The following is a 16,522-nucleotide window of genomic DNA, read 5'->3' on the forward strand; positions in this document are numbered from 1 at the left end:
AGACAGACAGACAGACAGACAGACAGACAGACAGACAGACAGACAGACACACACACACACACACACACACACACACACACACACACACACACACACACACACGGCTAGCAGGCTACTCCCTCATTTCTCAGGAGGTCTTCTACGAATTAAGACGATACAGACATTACAAATTTAAAATTCTTTTATTTTGTTTACTCCACAGTCAGCGCACATGGCCCACAACCGTGGATCAGGACCCTTGTGCATGGGAAGCGGAAGCTTAAACATCCCAAACCAGATTTTTAAAATATATATTTCAAAATCCACCCCCACCTCCCGATACAGAGGGTTCCCAAAGGAAACGAAAAAACTCCCATTCGCACTGGCAATAAGAACCACATTTCAACGTCACTTCGATCAATTTAGAGTTGATCGTTCACCCAACGCGAGGGCGAAAACGATTCACACGGGCGAGTTTTTTTTTCCCAACCGGCCAGTGGGGGCTTTTTAAAACACCTCGGCTTCTCCCAAACCGATTCAATTCGGGGTGGTTTCATGGACGTGGATGCTGCCATCGTTTTGAGTTCGGCTTTCTGTGGATTTCGGCTGCCAGAGGGACCGCCGTTTCCCCTTCCCCCCCTTTTACATTTTTAAACCATTCTTTCTTAAAATGCTGGTCGATGTTTCGCCAGCGTCAGCACGATGGTCGAACAATCGTAATAGCAAGAGGAAAAGAGAAATGACCGGAGCCATTCGGTTACATTTCCGGGCTGAGTTTTTGAGCATTGAGTAGCCCTTGGATTTTAAAATCAAACTTGCACCGCTGTCGGTTATCCTTAGAAGCCGGCGATTCTAGATTAAAAGCTTGCCTTCATCCGAGACCGCGAGCTTTATACGTAAATGTCAAAGTAAAAAAAAGTTTCGTTTTAGTCCCGAAGGGGTGAGATTTTCGGGTCTCCTCCCGTGGAAACGGGGCATGAGTTTTGCAGCCCATGTCTCTGAGAAGGCGTACGGAGGAGAGGAAGAGGACGGGCGCGGGCGATGGCTTCGAAATTGCTGGTGCAAGAAACGCAAGAGGTTGTTCCGTTGGTCGTAGGCCGTGCTATTTGTCGGAAACGGAGAAACACGGATTGAGGCACTTAAGGAAAAAGAGGGAGGGCCGCGTGTTCCGCACAGCCCCCCCATATCAGTTCACGGTGGGCACCTGGTTCTGATGAAGGCTGAACTCTTTGGCTTTGAGACGTAGGCTGGCGATGCTGTTGGCCATGTTGACCCCCTGGGTGGGTGTCGCTGGGCTGTTGTTGGTATAGGAAGGCACTGTGTTGCTGTCAAAGAAAGAGAGATAGATAGATAGAGAGAGAAAGTCTTGAGTCTTACTTGTACATTGCACACGTTACAATAAATACAGCCGGACCCCCGTATCCACGGGATCGGTATCCACTGGTTTGCTTATCCACGGTCTAAAAATATTGAAAACGCTTTTTAAAAATTCTAGAACTATATATTTCTAAAGACGAAGTTGCCCGAACAGGCCACTAGAATAAGCCAGAGGGCCATGCGATGGACAGAATTCGCTGGCGTAATCGATTTTTTATTCTCTCATTACCAGAACCGGCCACTCTATGGAGCCAGAGACCACGCTATGCGTGGTGTTTGCTACAATCCACATTTTTCAGCATCCGCGAGGGGCTTGAAACTGATCCTCCATGGATATTGGGGGGGGGGGCGGTTTCCTACCGTATTTGATTTCGAAAATATTAGCAGTTCCTTTGGCAGTAGCTGTGTTGCGGGGCAGCTAAGCCAGATGTTTGTAAAGTTTGGGAAGGCGTGAATTCAATACCTCATTGTCACTGTGAGTCAAGTGTATAATATCTTTTTCTCTTTTGCTGTCTCCTTTTTCTGTTGGTGTCTCTTGCTATACAGTCTTTGTCTGCTCTGTAGATAAGTAGTCTTTGAATTTTTACTGGCTTTCTAACCGTTGACTAGATATGCATATTGTTCAGTTGCAGCCTTCATTAACACAAGCCACATATTATGCTGTGTTCCACTTTAATTTGTCCCGTTCTGCAATCTCGGGAGCCGCCGTGCGAGGGCAGTATACCCCAAAGAATAGACTTAAAAATCTTCAGGAAATAAACAGAATCAAGCCCTGTTTTATAACGTGTGGAAAACAAGTGAAGGAGAGGAAAGAGATCGCTTGGAACGCTGTTCGGATAAGCCTTTCGGGTTCTAAGTATGTTGCTGGACAAACCAGATGCCGAAACAGTTTTATGTATATTGATTTTGTTACTTATATAAGGTCCGTATATTCAAGGAGATTGCATATATTGGATTCCACCTTGTCTACAACTTTGCAGTTCCTGAAACTTATATATGTATGACTCCTTTGGGGGAGTCAGCATCTTTTTATACCTGTAAATTTTGTTTTCTCCAATGTAGAGTGACACGTTCTGCTTTTAGAGGGGTCGACTCTTCCCTTGCTCCCTAGAAAAATATATTCTTTAGCTAATACCTTGCCCGTCTTTTGATTTTATTTTGACTTTCATATGGAAACTAGCATCGTTAACGTCAATCAGTCAATCCGTTTAGACTGGCAAATTATAAAACTGGCCATTTGCAATGATCAGTAATTATGGACACATCGATGACAAACCAATACTTTGAAATGGAGAGTATTACTAAAGAAAGTAATTGAAATAGCCATACTTGAAATGTTTTTAGGACGATCCAGTTTAAACACCGAATGGTATCGCTCACCTCCGATGCACATTTGCATAAGCTTTCTAATGATACTGAAAAGTCGCATAACATTTTTACTGTCCCTCAGTTTTCATCACCTTCCGACCCAAGATCATCGATGCAAAAAAGCTTCGGGATTCCAGTGGGAAAATAAATAGGTGAAATAAAAAGTCAGCACCATAACGTAACCGCCGATCTGCTCGCTCCAGCGTACAGGAGCTACGAAAGAACGATAGGGGTCGATAGATACTCACCTGTACGGGGAGGAGGTTGACCAAGACAGGTAGTCTGGGCTCAGAGTCGTAGGCCGGGGTGCCATTGGTTGCTCAATGGCCGCATCCTGACTGTAGGACTTGAGCAGGGACGCCGACCGGTTGGCGAGCATGGCTCTTTCGTTACGGCGGAATTTGGCCCTCCGGTTCTGAAACCATACCTGGCGGAGAGGAAGCAGGTAAGAATTTGGGTGTGTTGTTTTTTTTAAGTGGTGGACCCTTCCCTTCTCCTGGGAGGGAGAAATCCCTGTGATGGTGCCACTGGACCAGGGCCACCCAGGCTGGCTCTTCTCCCAGGGGGCACACACCGCGGGGGATTCGAACTCGCAGCTTGTGGGGCGGTTGCGACCCTGGCACTCACCTGTACTCTGGCCTCGCTCAGGCTCACGCGCCGCGCCAGCTCCTCCCGGACGAAGGCGTCTGGGTAGTGCGTCCTCTCGAACACCCTCTCCAGCGCCTGGAGCTGGCTGCTGTTGAAGGTGGTACGGTTCCTTCGTTGCTTCTTCTTCCGCTTGGCGGAGCTGCGGGCGGGACTCGAACTCTCGCCTGTTCGCGGGAGAGAGAGAGACAACCAAGAAGAACGGTCAGAAACCGGCCTCCAGCACCCGCCCGTTCCGTGGCCGGAGGCCAAAGAGAAGGCGATTCCACCCGGCTTTCCATGCCCATGTACAGAATCGAGCTATATAATAATAATAATAACCTCCAAACAGCAGAGAACTGGAAGGGACCCTATGAGATCATCCAGTCCAGCCCCGTCAAGGAAGCACCGTGGGGGAATCGAACTCCCAACCCTCTCGCTCCACAGCCAGAGATCTAAACGACGGAGCTATCCAGCTAGCTAAATTACTAATTTGTATGTTTCACATCATCATAATCTTAGAACAGCAGAGCTAGATGGGATCCTATAAATCACCAAGTCTGACCCTTGTCAGAGAGGCCAAAAGGTGGATTCAGATTCCCGATTTCTGGCTCTGCAGCCGGAGACCTAAACCACCGAGCGATCCTGCAGATACATCCTCACAACTGAATGCATGAGCTCTGATACCACCTGGCTATCTCATAAATGCCGTTTTCTCAAACCGCCGCACACCCTGGCACATGGGGGTTGCGCCTGGAGACCTCAGAAATGGCAGCAAGGCCCGGAGACTTTGGCCAGTGGCCCGACACACGCAGAGAGCACGACACGATGCTCTCGGAGCAGAACTGCAAACTCTCGTTCGTTTACATTCCCCGCTGAAATATTATACAGTGACTTTTCTGCCATGCAACCCATCTGGCTCCCATTTGTTCCTTAATGGCGGGGGGTGGAGAAATCTTTATTTTAGAACGGTTTTTTGAAACGAGGAATACTTTTATGCCAGGTCTTTGACTGGGAGCAGAATCGCCCTGGATTCTTCTGCTGTGCGTCAAACGGGAGGGCCTCTGATGTGGTGGGACCCCCTGGAGAACGGCCTTATGGCGGGACGTTGGGGTGCTTTGCGAGAGGGTTCAAATGCTTCACCTGAATCTGACCTTTCAGGGGCTGCCGTTCGCACAGACAGGCATGCGCACCCGCACGCATGACACATGCGCACCCTTCCCCATGCACGGCTCATGCTAGCAGTTTTGAGCATCCTTTTTGCACAAAACAGATGTAAATAGAGATGGGCGCGAATGGCTGGTTTGTTGGTTCGCGCCGATTTGCTTCCTGGCCGAATCGGTTTCTGGCGCTTCCTAGCCCCGCCTCCTCGGGCGGGCACCCACTCAGAGGCAGCGCCTGAAGGAGGCAGAACAGGGGAGGCAGGACACGGCCTGTGAGTGGACGCCTGCCAGAGGAGGCAGGGCTGGGAAGCGCCGAAACACCGGTTCGGCCAAAAAACGAACCATCTCTCCTTTTCTTGTTCACGAATTCTTTCGCGCAGAGGTGACGCTCAAGCCACTAGCATTAAGTTGTATGTGGGAAAGTGCGTGCCTGTGTCCATGAGTGTAAGGACCTCATTGCGCTAATGGGGCAGTCTATACATTGAATGAACGAATGAACGAATGAACGAACGAACGAATATTAAGGGCTCCGAGTTGGAAGCACATAACAATACCGAGCACAGGAAGACCTCCAAGGCTCAATCAGGGCAAGCAACATCCTGTTTCCCACAGAGGTCTGCCAGTTGCTTCTGTGAAGACCACAAGTATATGCCAAGGGCGCTCAAGCTCAAGATTTACAATCATCCCCTACGAGGAAGCCAACGATTTTGACTTCTGTCAGTATAGCTGGTTCTCGCGATCCATTCCCCTGCTCTCTCTGATAAGTTTCCTCCTCTCTAAAACCTCTTGACAACATGCTGTTGAGTCAGTTCTTACTTATGGGGACCTTTTTCCTGCTCCTCGTCAATTCCTTTCCAAGTTTCACCTTATCCCGTATAACGGAAGAGGCTGAATAGCCCGGAGGGCATTTGCTGTAAATTCTTCCCAAGAAAAATAAAGGCCCCTCCCTTCGAACGTTCTCCCTCAAAGAATCTAAAGACACGGGTCTGTTTTGGTTGCAAATAACCATTAGGTAAATGTGACCCCGGGGCAGTAGACATCCCTAAGCAAATAAATAGGTTTTATTAATGAATGTGCATCTTTAGCACGTGGAATCCCCATTTGATCTCAGCGGCCTGGATTAGAAAAATCAAACCGCACTTCACGGATCTTGATGAGGATTTAACAAATTCGCACTCGGCCGTAGCCAGCGGGAGGCTCCAGAGACCGTTTCCTGACGCAGAAACAATAACTTTCTTTACAGCGGTGGTTCCCAACTTTGGGTCCCCAGAAATCTTTTCAACCACAGTTCAAGTTGTTTTTAATGCTGCCCTACATTTATCTATGCAAAAAAGCAGGTGGTGCCTTAATAAACCACTAAAAAAAAATCATCATAACCACTGATGAGATTTCGTGGATCAAAATGCCACATCATCAGGTTGGTACCAGTGGGAGGAAGTTAAAAGCCCAAAAGTTCTTGGCAGTTTTTACCGAGAAAGTTACTCTTCATTGTAATTTGTCTAGTGGCATATCCCACCAGGTGGCACGTCGACTAACAATTGGAAGTGACAGGAAAATGGCATGTATATGCCACTTTAGCGATATATCGCTTGCAATTTTTTAAAAATGAAGCGTTCAGGGCTGTGAGGACGCAGAAATAGGACAGAAAAATGAACGGATTTATACGAGATAGCTCGTGACGCCTACAGCAGCGGTCCCCAACCTTTTTAGCCCCGTGGACCGGCTGAGGAAGGCGGGGCACACCCCCGCACTCGTGCGCATGCGTAAAGGGTGGCGCAGCACTCGTGCGGGCATGCTCGCGCACAGGCACAAATGGGCTGTGCAGGGGTGCATGTGTGGGGAGAGGTCTCCGCAGCGCGGTCCGGCACCAGGCCACGGACCGGGGGTTGGGGACCTCTGGCCTACAAAAATGGTACAAATAGCAAAAAAAAAAACACCTATTGAACTGACAGCCATGTGAACAGGCCCAGCGGTATATCTACCACGTGACTATAGGTACGAATATATTGACATAAAAAAGGAGGAAACAGAAATGAATCAGATAGTCCATGTGATTAGGTCCTTAGTACATAAGTAAGTCAGTAAAAACATGATCCCTTTTGTGGTCTACATGGGAGGCGATGGCTTTCATGCTTCTCTTTTGCTATTAATCTGTTCTGCCCTCCGTTTCAACCGCTCGCAACTCGTCCCGCCCGAGCTTCCTGCAAGAAGAAGACAAATCGCCCTGCCGCCTGGGTTTAATTGCGACCCGCCTTCGTTTGGCAGCATTTGCGCCGTCTGCTCTGCGTGTTTCAGAGAGATTTAAAATTAGAAAAGAATTTTTTACCCCCCTCAAAATAAATAAATAAATAAATAAACAAACACGTTGTCTGTGAACGAAGCCAAACTGGCGAAATCTCTCTGGATGGGCAGCAGATGTGTACGGAAGAGTCTGTTCTGCGTGGGAAGCGGTGCTCCGTCTTTCTCTCTCTACGCCACATGGCGTATCGTGGAAGGCCATGCTTTTTTACTCAGAGGGAAGCCAAGGGAGGCGTGCTCTCTCTCTCTCTCTCTCGTCTTTATAACTTCTGTTGGCTTTTAAAAGATAGGAGGTGGGTGGGATGATCACTCAGGAAATGAGGGAGACGCCAAGAAGAAAGCAATGGGGAGCTCCTTCCATTCCCAGGGAAAAGGACAGGGCGAGGGTGCAGCCGTGGTTTGCACCCACAGTCCTCATTAGATGTGGGGCTTCCAGATATTTTGGAGGGCCACACATCCCATCCTTCTCCATCCAACGAGCTTCTTCTGGCAGGCCCATGCTGACAGGCACCTCACTATGGCTCGCCTGGAGGAAAGGCCTAGCTGGGAAAACATGGTGGCCTAGCCTAGGCCTAGCTTCCTGTGCAGACAGGAAGTGGCCTTCCGGGCCGGCTAGCCGGGAGCTTTCTCGGTGGCGGTGGCAACAAAAAGGGAGACAGTCAAGCCACTGTCGCGTGGCTGGATTTGTGGCAGGGGCGAACCTCCCTGACTGGACAGGGGAGAGGGATGAGGGTATGACCACGGTTGCAGGGGAAAACAAATATAAGATCTCCCTTCACTTTTCCAGCTCCGATCGAATCCCTCTCTAGCTGTCCTTAGGAAGGAACACGCGGAACAAAACGTGACGTCAACTGTGGCTTTCCCCCATGACGCGTGGTTTCAAATATTTTTAACATTTTCAGGTCACGTGGATAAGTGAAACCGTGGATATTGATCCCACAGATACAGGGGTCTTACTGTCTATTTTCCACATCTGTTTTTTGATGGGAGAAGCCCACTGCAAAGAAGGAAAACTATCAAGGGGGTCTTGTGTTGTTTGAAAGAGTTTGTGTTTAATGCCATCAAATCACTTCTGATGTCGGGTGACCTAATAAGGTTTTCGAGATGCGTGAGATGTTTAAGGAGGGGCTCATTACCACTATTTCACCCCCATGAGTTTCCACGGGGAAATTTGAACTCAAGTCTCTTGGGTTCTGTCTCTGGCCCTCCATCCACTATGGTACGCTGGCTCTCACAGATTAACAGGTCTGATTGGGCATAACTTTTCTAGGACTGCAGCCAGTCAAATCCGTCGGAGTAACTGGGCTGCATTCCAGGAAATGGGGATACCAAATAAATCCTGTTTCTTGTCCAAGGTGCCACAAGCGTGCTGTCTATTTTCTTTTCCTGCCACAGACATGACAGGGCCGCCTCCCACAAAAATTCGAAGGAACAAACATTTGGAAGGACAAGCGAATTTCTGCTCAGAGATTGCTTTAAAAGCAAAAAAGCACGGTGCAAAATTCGTTTCCCCGGTTTTAAGAAAGAGCCAGTCATCTCCTGAGATTTCTTTAACAGATATGCAAAAACAGAAAACCGACCCACAAAACTGTGCATGCTCCGCATGTCTTATTGGGCAGGGCAGGGCCGTGCGCCTGCTAAATTCTCGACTCTCTTGTTGTCTTTTGGGAGAGGCTTGTTAAAATTGTCTTAGCATCGAGGTGCTTGGCTCCTTGTGTGCTGCCTTTGTTATAAATATTTTCATGAAATATTTTCATTCCTTTTATAAGGTAAAAACAAACAACCCTCTCCTTTTTGCCATTTCCACCATATCTTCAAACAACCTGATTTTTTGGGGGAGGGGGGAATGTTTATTATGAACAGATAATGGCCGATATTCTCGAGAGCAGCTCGAATCAAAATTCTGAGGACTTTTTAGCCAAATACATCTTAAAAAGTCAGGTGTTTGTAATCACTTTCAGTTGGAAAATAACAACTACTCTTAGACATGCTAAAGAGGGAGAAAGTGGCCGGGTAGAGCTAAATTCCATGGGAGCTGCATGGCATTATAGCCTTGGTAGTCTCCCTACTTATTATTCTTCATACAGTGCGCCTCTCAGGAAACTACCAGGCCCATAATGCCTTGGAGGTCCCAAAGAGCTTCACCCTGCCTAGCTACTTCCTTCATCATCATCACGTTCAAGAGACGCTATTATTTCTCAACCAAAAGTGACTACATACATCTGAAAGGGTTTTCCCCCCCAGGTCCCAAAGACTTGAACCCGGGACTTGGGATTTCGACCCAAAGACTTGCCCATCATCCTTGCTTTCCGTACCGACGTTCCCGACATTACGTTTTCGTGCGCAACTCCAAGTCTGCAGTCTTAGAGCACGCTGCTCAAATGATGAAGGGCATGGATGAGTCAAAAGTCTGAAATAATTGAGGAGAAATGGGGTCCTCTAAAACCAACAATAAAAAGAGGGGGGGGAAAGACATTTTCCCCCCAAATCATCCATCGTGGACAACAGATAGCTCGCTTCATTGACTAAACCAGCGATTTCCCCTTTTCCTTCTATCTATCGATCGATCGATAGATAGATATAAATATTTTTAATATATATACGTCCCTTTCCAACTTCCCAGGAGGCCATGAGAACTTTGAAACATTTTGGCTGATTTCTTTTTGCCCCTTCTGAAAGGGGTTCAGAAAATGCAAAAAAAAGGGTTTTTTTAAAAAATAAATAAATGACATTTTAAAAGGCCAAAGGAGTCGGCCAAGGAGGGCCACGAGCAAAGCTAACACGAGGTGACCTGCTTCCTCTGAAGTGCCCCATCTGAAAACATTTAACTGGCCTCTCAGTTTTCCTTCAGATCCATTCAAACTGTCAAGAGGCGGCTGAAGTGGAAGCCTTTTTTTTTGCATCCGACCCTCACAGGAAATGGGTGGCGGGAAGGGGGGGGGCAGGCTGTACCTTGAAGAGGCGGCGGTGCACGCTGTTGAAAAACTGAGCCGGCTTGAGCAAGAGGAAACAGCATTGAAGAATGGCAGAAGCATTTTGCATCTTTTCCTTAGCTCTATTACATGCATATATGTATATTCTCCATTTACGTGGGCAACTGCACTGCAGAAACGTCAAGACCCCAGTTAGGTTTGATTCCTGGGCTCACTGGGATTCAGCTCCATGCAGCTGTTTATCTGCAGGGGGTCATTTCCAAGCCCCCTTCGCGGATGCTGAAAAACGCGGATGGTAGCAAACCCTATTTTAATAGCTACTCCATACATCGCCTGCTCTCTGTCTCCCTCTCGTGGCAAGTTTTGGGAATGATATCGTGGAAATACATTTCTCTACCGAACGCTATACGTACAGAGCCTGGCCTCTGGCTCCCTCTCATGGCCAGTTCTGGGAACTCCCTAGAACGAAATACGTTATCTGGATGACTCCCGGAGTAGCCCAATTAAAAATCCCAGAATCCCCCCTGGTTTTTGTGGGATTCTGGGAACTGTAGTCCAGAGACTAACTTTGCAGAGGTTTGGTCTGTGATGACAAAACCACTGTTTTCCTCTCTCTTTCTCTCTCTCTCACCCCATTCCTTTCTTCCCCTGGAGTCTTTTACTTTTAAAAAAAACCCAAGTTCAGCTGCCATGCACTTCGTGGGAGGAAGAGCCTCTTCCCCCCCCCTCCCCGCCAGCAGACCCATGGCTTTCCACGTGCATTCCAGTTCTCCTTGCGTGTGAGGCCTGCCGAAAACCCAGATTCGGTTGCTGGGAGGGATGGCGCCTCTGCACATCTGGTTCAGTGCGAGAGGCTGGCGCCGGCCGAAGCCACAGACTTCACTTGAGAGAGAGAGAGAGAGAGAGAGAGAGAAACTTTAATAGACTCGTACAATTCTCTTCCCCATGACTGCTGCGGCCTCAGCTGAAAAACTGCTTTCTTATTTTTCAATCCTCTTGACTATCACCACCCTTTTAAAAAGGAGAAGACTAGAAACGAGAGGCAAGGGGACCGGTTATTTTTCAGCTCATATCGACAAGCGTTGCCTTCCAAAAGTGCCAACATGTATTATTCTCGTTTGTGGCACACGGGGGGGGGGGGGTGGAGAGCAAGCAACAAAACATGCCTTCTAAGGCTCAAAGGCCTCCTTTTGAAGGTTGCTAGTAAAAGATTGTACAGGTGGGAAGGCTGGGCAGAAAAAGGAAAAAGCTGCCGTGGGCGAGAGGAAACGGATTTGTTCAAAAAGTAGTGCTGGAGGAGAGCTTTGCGGATGCGACGGACGGCCAGAAAGACGAACCCGTGGCTGCTAGATCACATCGAGCCTGAACTCGAACACACTGTTCCAGACACCGCACTTTAAGGATAACAACAACTTGGAACAAGTTCAGAGGAGGGCAAGAAGGATGATCAGGGGACGGGAAACCGAGCCCTAGGAGGAAAGACGGAAAGAACTGGGCCGGTTTAGCCTTGAGAAAAGAAGTGCCCAAAGTAAGAACAGCCTCAGCCTCGACATTTTTTGCCTCCAGAGATGATCCCGTCTCAATTTGATCGAGCACCCACTGGTTCGTCTTTCTGCCAGGCCGTCGTATCTGCAAAGCTCTCCTCCAGCACCACCTTTCGAACAAACCCTTAATATATATATATATATTTTAAATTGTTAGCTGGATTGTTTGAAAGCTGACACATCTCCTGAAGAGGAACATTCCACATCCTACGAGGAAAAGCGGCTGCGTTTAATAAACCAGATCGTGTATTGTATGTTTATTCTGGAGTGGGATGTGAACTGGATGCCAGGCTGCTGCTGGTGTTAGGAAGGCCGGGCTCCTCGCTTGTAAAAATACATTGTACAAATAATCTTAGAAATAAATCAATTGAGAACGGTTGTGGTCAGCGTAGAAATCTCTAGAATTCAGGGGCGCGTCTTCTCTGATGAGAAGACCATACTCCAAGTTTGCTTTGCTAAGCCAGATTCTCAAAATTGTGCTTCTATAGCTGTTTGAAATAATACAGGAGTTGTGGGTTGTTGTTGTTGTTTGGAAATCACACCACCCCTAAGGCACATATGATTGCGATTGTGTATTTTGAGAACGTTTGTTTCAGAATGGTTTGTTGTTGCTGTTGTGTGCTGTCAAGTCCCCTCTGACTCACAGTGGCCCTGTGGACGAGCGCTCTCCAAAACGCCCCTTTGTTTTTCCCTGCCCTGAGAGTCACATCTTCCAGCACTATCTTTTCTCTCCTTTGGCACTGACCCAGCCACCTAGTCACTTCCGACTCACGGCAACCCGATGAATAAGCCACCTCCAAGAAGTCCCGTCCAGAATAGCCCTGCTCAGTTCTTGCAAACTCAAGCCTGTGGCTTCCTTAAGGCTGTCCGTCCATCTCACGACTCTTCTTTCTCTTCTCCAGGAATGCCAGAGATACACAAGTCACAGAATAAAGATCAGGACCCATGTCTGGCCCCCAACCCCAAGAAATGGTAAATACAGTGGGGTTTGGTCTACAAAGCCCTAAACAGTTTAGGAGAGTTTGGTGTCATAAGACCTGCATTGTCCAATAGGAAACTTCTTATACAGTGGTGCCTTACTTAACGAGCGCACCGTATAACGACGAAATCGCATAGCGATCCGTTTTTTCAGATCGCTAATGCGATCACTCAACGTTTTTCTATTAGAGCAAAATTCGCTTTGCGAAGACCGGTAAGCATTTCGCTTACCGATCTTCGCAAAACGAAGCCCGACAATCAGCTGTTCGGTGGCCAAAATGGCCGCCGGAAGCCCAGAAATGGCCCAAAATGGCCGCGCGCAGCGTTTTCGCGCCCTCGTTAAGCAAGGCGAGGGCGCGAAAATGGCTGCCGGCCATTAAGAAGCATCGCTGAACGGTGAGTATTTGGCCCATTTGGAACGCATTAAACCATGTTTAATGCGTTCCAATGGAATTCCCTGCCCCCTTCAACGATGCTTCAGCATAGCGAAGGTTAATCCGGAACGAATTAACCTCACTATGCGAGGCACCACTGTACTTTTAAATCATTAGTAAAATTTGTACCCTATTCCATGTTAGTCAGAGCACATCGAAAGAAATGGGCCCAGTTTGGTGCACCATATTTTAAGGACAACACTGACTAGTAAGGTCCCCATAGCCACGAGATCAATATCTGCTGATTCACTTAGCCATGAAAATATTAGAAATATTAAAAGAAAAATCCTAGAAATATATATTTCTAAAGATGAAGTGACCAGAACTGGCCACTAGAGGGGGCCGGAGACCATGCCATGTGTAGCGTTCGCTATTAAAATAGTGTTTGCCATAAACCATATTTTTAGTTTTGATTTTACAGTATTTACTGTTTTAAATGTAATACTTGTTTCGTTCTTTTTCGATATTTCTATGCTCACTGTTTCGAGCTTTTTAAAATGGTCTTTCTAATTCTGTAAGCCGCCTGGGCTTCAGAAACGACATGGTAAAAACTATTTTAAACTAATAAAATAAATAACTGAAATCAATTTTAAATTAATCATAATGACGACGATGGCAACAACAACTTGTATCTGTTATATAATACCAGTCAATGTTTTCATCATTTTAATTAATTGCGTTCGGTGTTTTTGAACAATAATAATCTACAACCACAAAGCCGTCATTTTATTCTATTCTCATTCAAACATACAGGATCATTGATTAGACACCTATGGTTCGGACGACCAGCTTTATCTGCATCTCCAAATAAGGTCCATAATATCCCTCTTACAGGTATTTAAAAACAAAAAAACAATGCCTGCTGGTTCAGTTTTGAGTGGAACTTTTAGGATCGGGACCTCAGCCCCTTGTATAGGATCGGTCTTCCCACTAAGCTTGCCGAAGCATTTCCAGATGTCAGCCACGTTATCCAGGTACAAACTTCTCAGCGAGGCCGAATTCCCTACACACACACACACACATTCCCCTCCCCATCCCTGGTCCTCCAACCCCCCCCCCCCAACATCAAACCCACCTCCCAAGAGACCCTAAAGTAACGGGCACTGTTTGAAAAGGTTTTAGATGAGAGTTTCCCCCTGGCTAAAATTACCCTTCTGTTTTATCTTCTCGAGAGCAGCCAGGTCTGTTACTCAACAGATGGTTTGTGTTAAGCATTATTTGTTAGTCTAATGAAAGGAGGTGAATAAGCTTTGGGGACCTCCACTTCCCCCCTTCAAGCCCCCTCCCCTTGTAAGTTTTTTATACACCAGGGTTATTTCATTGTTCGGAGAGAGAACAAGATATCAGCCACCCATGCCAGGCCTTTTCTGCTTTTGATTTGGCGCTCGGCCTGTTGGGTTCTCTTTCCGCACTATAATTTTTCAGTCTCATTAAATCGAGCAACAGAGAGAGATTTGCTGGCTTCCAATCACCGCCGGCAGTTGTGGCCTCGGGCACTCATGCCCAAGGATGGACAATGGGCACCTCTTGACATTGGGGAATTTGAAGACATGTTCTGATCGAGAGGGTGCCGGAGTCCGAGGAGCCCCTACCGCACAAAATATTTCATTTCCATTATTTGTTCCGGCTCCTCTTTTTCTTTATTTACTTGTTTGTTGGCTGCATAATAAGCTAACCACAATTAAATATTTGACTCGATACAGATTTGGCTTGTGCCTGACAGACGTCTTACAACAGTTTCCTAACAGATTCTTATCAGTTTCCTAATGGCTTCTTTAATAACCGTTACAGACGAATAACAAACATATTAACAGACACTTAGCAGCAGACAGCCCTAACAGAAAAACTAACTTTTCAGCAGACGAGTCTCATGGTAACTGACACCTTTTTTCTTATATCTGACAGTGGGCTTTATTTATTTGTTGTGTTTGTGTATTTATTTGTTTTACTTATCGGTTGCTTTTCTCCCGATAAAGGGACCCAAAGCGGATCACAATATTAAAAGAGGAGAATTAAAAAAATAATAAGTTAAGCAGTAAAACAAACCGTATGCTCATATATGCTCATATATCTGAGAAGATGGGGGTTTTTTGGAGTTTTTTTTTTTTGCACCAACAGAGTCCTTTGTGAGTGCGGAGAAGAACGAGCAAATTCACACTCATGTCTACGTCCTCTGTGCATGTACTAGGGAAGGTTTGATGGTAGCTGCACCAGGTACGCTGGCCGTTAACTGGGCAAAAAGGTAGCTGATACACTTATTAATTGTCCGGTGGCGCTTCCGAAGCCAGCAAAGGAAACAGAACCCAGCAGGAGGGCCGATGCTTTGGTGGTACCTCAGCCTGGTCTACCTCGCCGGACTGTTGTGAGGACCAAATGTACATATCCTTCTATACCACCATGAGCTCTTTGCACGAAAGATAGCAGAGGACACAACTCTCTCGTAAAACAAACAAACCAAGTCCCCCGTTAGGTTCGGTTCCTCCGACGACTCAAGGGAGAGTCGCTCGCATGACTTCTCCCACGGAGGACTGTTTTAGGGGAAGCAAAACTCGAATTCCAGCTCCCCTTGTTTCGATCCCCACCTCTGAGGGTCTTTGGCAGCCTCGCCCGCCCCCCTCCCCTTCACACCCCCCATCTGGAAAGCTTCCTCTTTCGAGGAGACGACGTGATGATAGGAAGGGAGAGCCCACATAGCATTTTTTTTTACTAGCAGCGGTATCTTTTTATGGCGATCCTAAAACAGAACAGCCCAAAGAGATTGTAGTTTCATTTCTTTTTATGGCCCTCTCTTTGCTCCCCACAGATGGGGGCTACAGCGCCAAAGGGTAACTGCTCTCGGAGCAAGAAGCAGAGAGAGGACCCTTGGCCGGAGGAGATGAAAGGGGCAGGAAGGCAAGGCCGAGCTGGCCCAAAGATTTTTTTGGGGGGGGGGGAATGGAACTTAGAAAAAGCACCCTCCACAGAGCTGGGAGAAGGACCCCCAGCCTTCCTCCTTGGGCACCCACCCTTGAGAGTGCTGCTCATCACCTTTCTCCTGATAGGCCCTTGTCTCTTTCCAGCCACATGACATAGCGCTACAGTGATATAACCCACGATCACCCCACACACAAAGGCAGCATGGAAGACAAAACGAGCATTCTCAACGCCCGGAGCGGTTCATAAAGAATCGCTTTTACAAGCGTGTTAATTTAAACAAACACGTCAACAAACCGCCGGCCTCTTCATAACAACTCAGTCGGTGGCCAAAACAAAACAACACAACAGAGGCGTGGTCGCGCATCGTTTAGTCAGGATTCTTCAAACGGATCTTAATTCCGCAACACCCGATTCAAAAGCAGTTCTTATTGTCAGTGTAACCATGCCCTCCGTTGACTAAGGGAGCAGTTTCGAAATTCTCTGGAGGCGATGAAGTTCTCTGCCTCCCGCCTTCCTCACATGCTCGTTCTATGGTGGGGACCATTTCCCCGCCTCTTTGTATGATCCGACGCTCTCCGCGTCTCCTTGATTTCATGTTTAAGGATAACATTTAATTTGCTGCCAAGCGCCCAGGCCATAGGAAATGTAATATTATAAGGTCTCTTTATCAACATCGCTAAGCAAAGGGTAAATTAAAACTGGAGATTCAAACGAAAACTCTCGGGGCTCCTGATTAGTCACAGATGCCCCTCCGAGAAGGGCCGCCTGCGCCGTGGATGTGTGCCTTGTTTTGGAAACAGAAATTATGCGCTGTACCCTTTTATCCACATCGATCGGTGTCTCTTTCAGAAAGCTCCCCTTCCCCCCCAAAAAACAGGCCTTGATTTATTTCTCCATTTTAACAAACA

The 16,522-nt window shown here is 47.3% G+C and overlaps 1 protein-coding gene across 1 annotated transcript in view; it reads right to left on the bottom strand.

Annotated features, from left to right (window-relative positions):
- Positions 1 to 167: 167 nt before the first annotated feature.
- PRRX2 (paired related homeobox 2) overlaps positions 168 to 16,522 on the bottom strand; it is a 31,748-nt gene continuing 15,393 nt past the window's right edge. The window contains exons 2-4 of the mRNA XM_072984723.2: positions 3,352 to 3,536; positions 2,973 to 3,151; positions 168 to 1,304 (exon numbers count right to left, since the gene is read on the bottom strand). Of these exons, the coding sequence (XP_072840824.2) occupies positions 1,166 to 1,304; positions 2,973 to 3,151; positions 3,352 to 3,536 (503 nt within the window). The 3' untranslated portion in view covers positions 168 to 1,165. The remainder of the gene's footprint in view (positions 1,305 to 2,972; positions 3,152 to 3,351; positions 3,537 to 16,522) is intronic.

This window comes from Pogona vitticeps, chromosome ZW-PAR (genome assembly GCF_051106095.1).
Source record: "Pogona vitticeps strain Pit_001003342236 chromosome ZW-PAR, PviZW2.1, whole genome shotgun sequence".
NCBI classification, from domain to species: domain Eukaryota; kingdom Metazoa; phylum Chordata; class Lepidosauria; order Squamata; family Agamidae; genus Pogona; species Pogona vitticeps.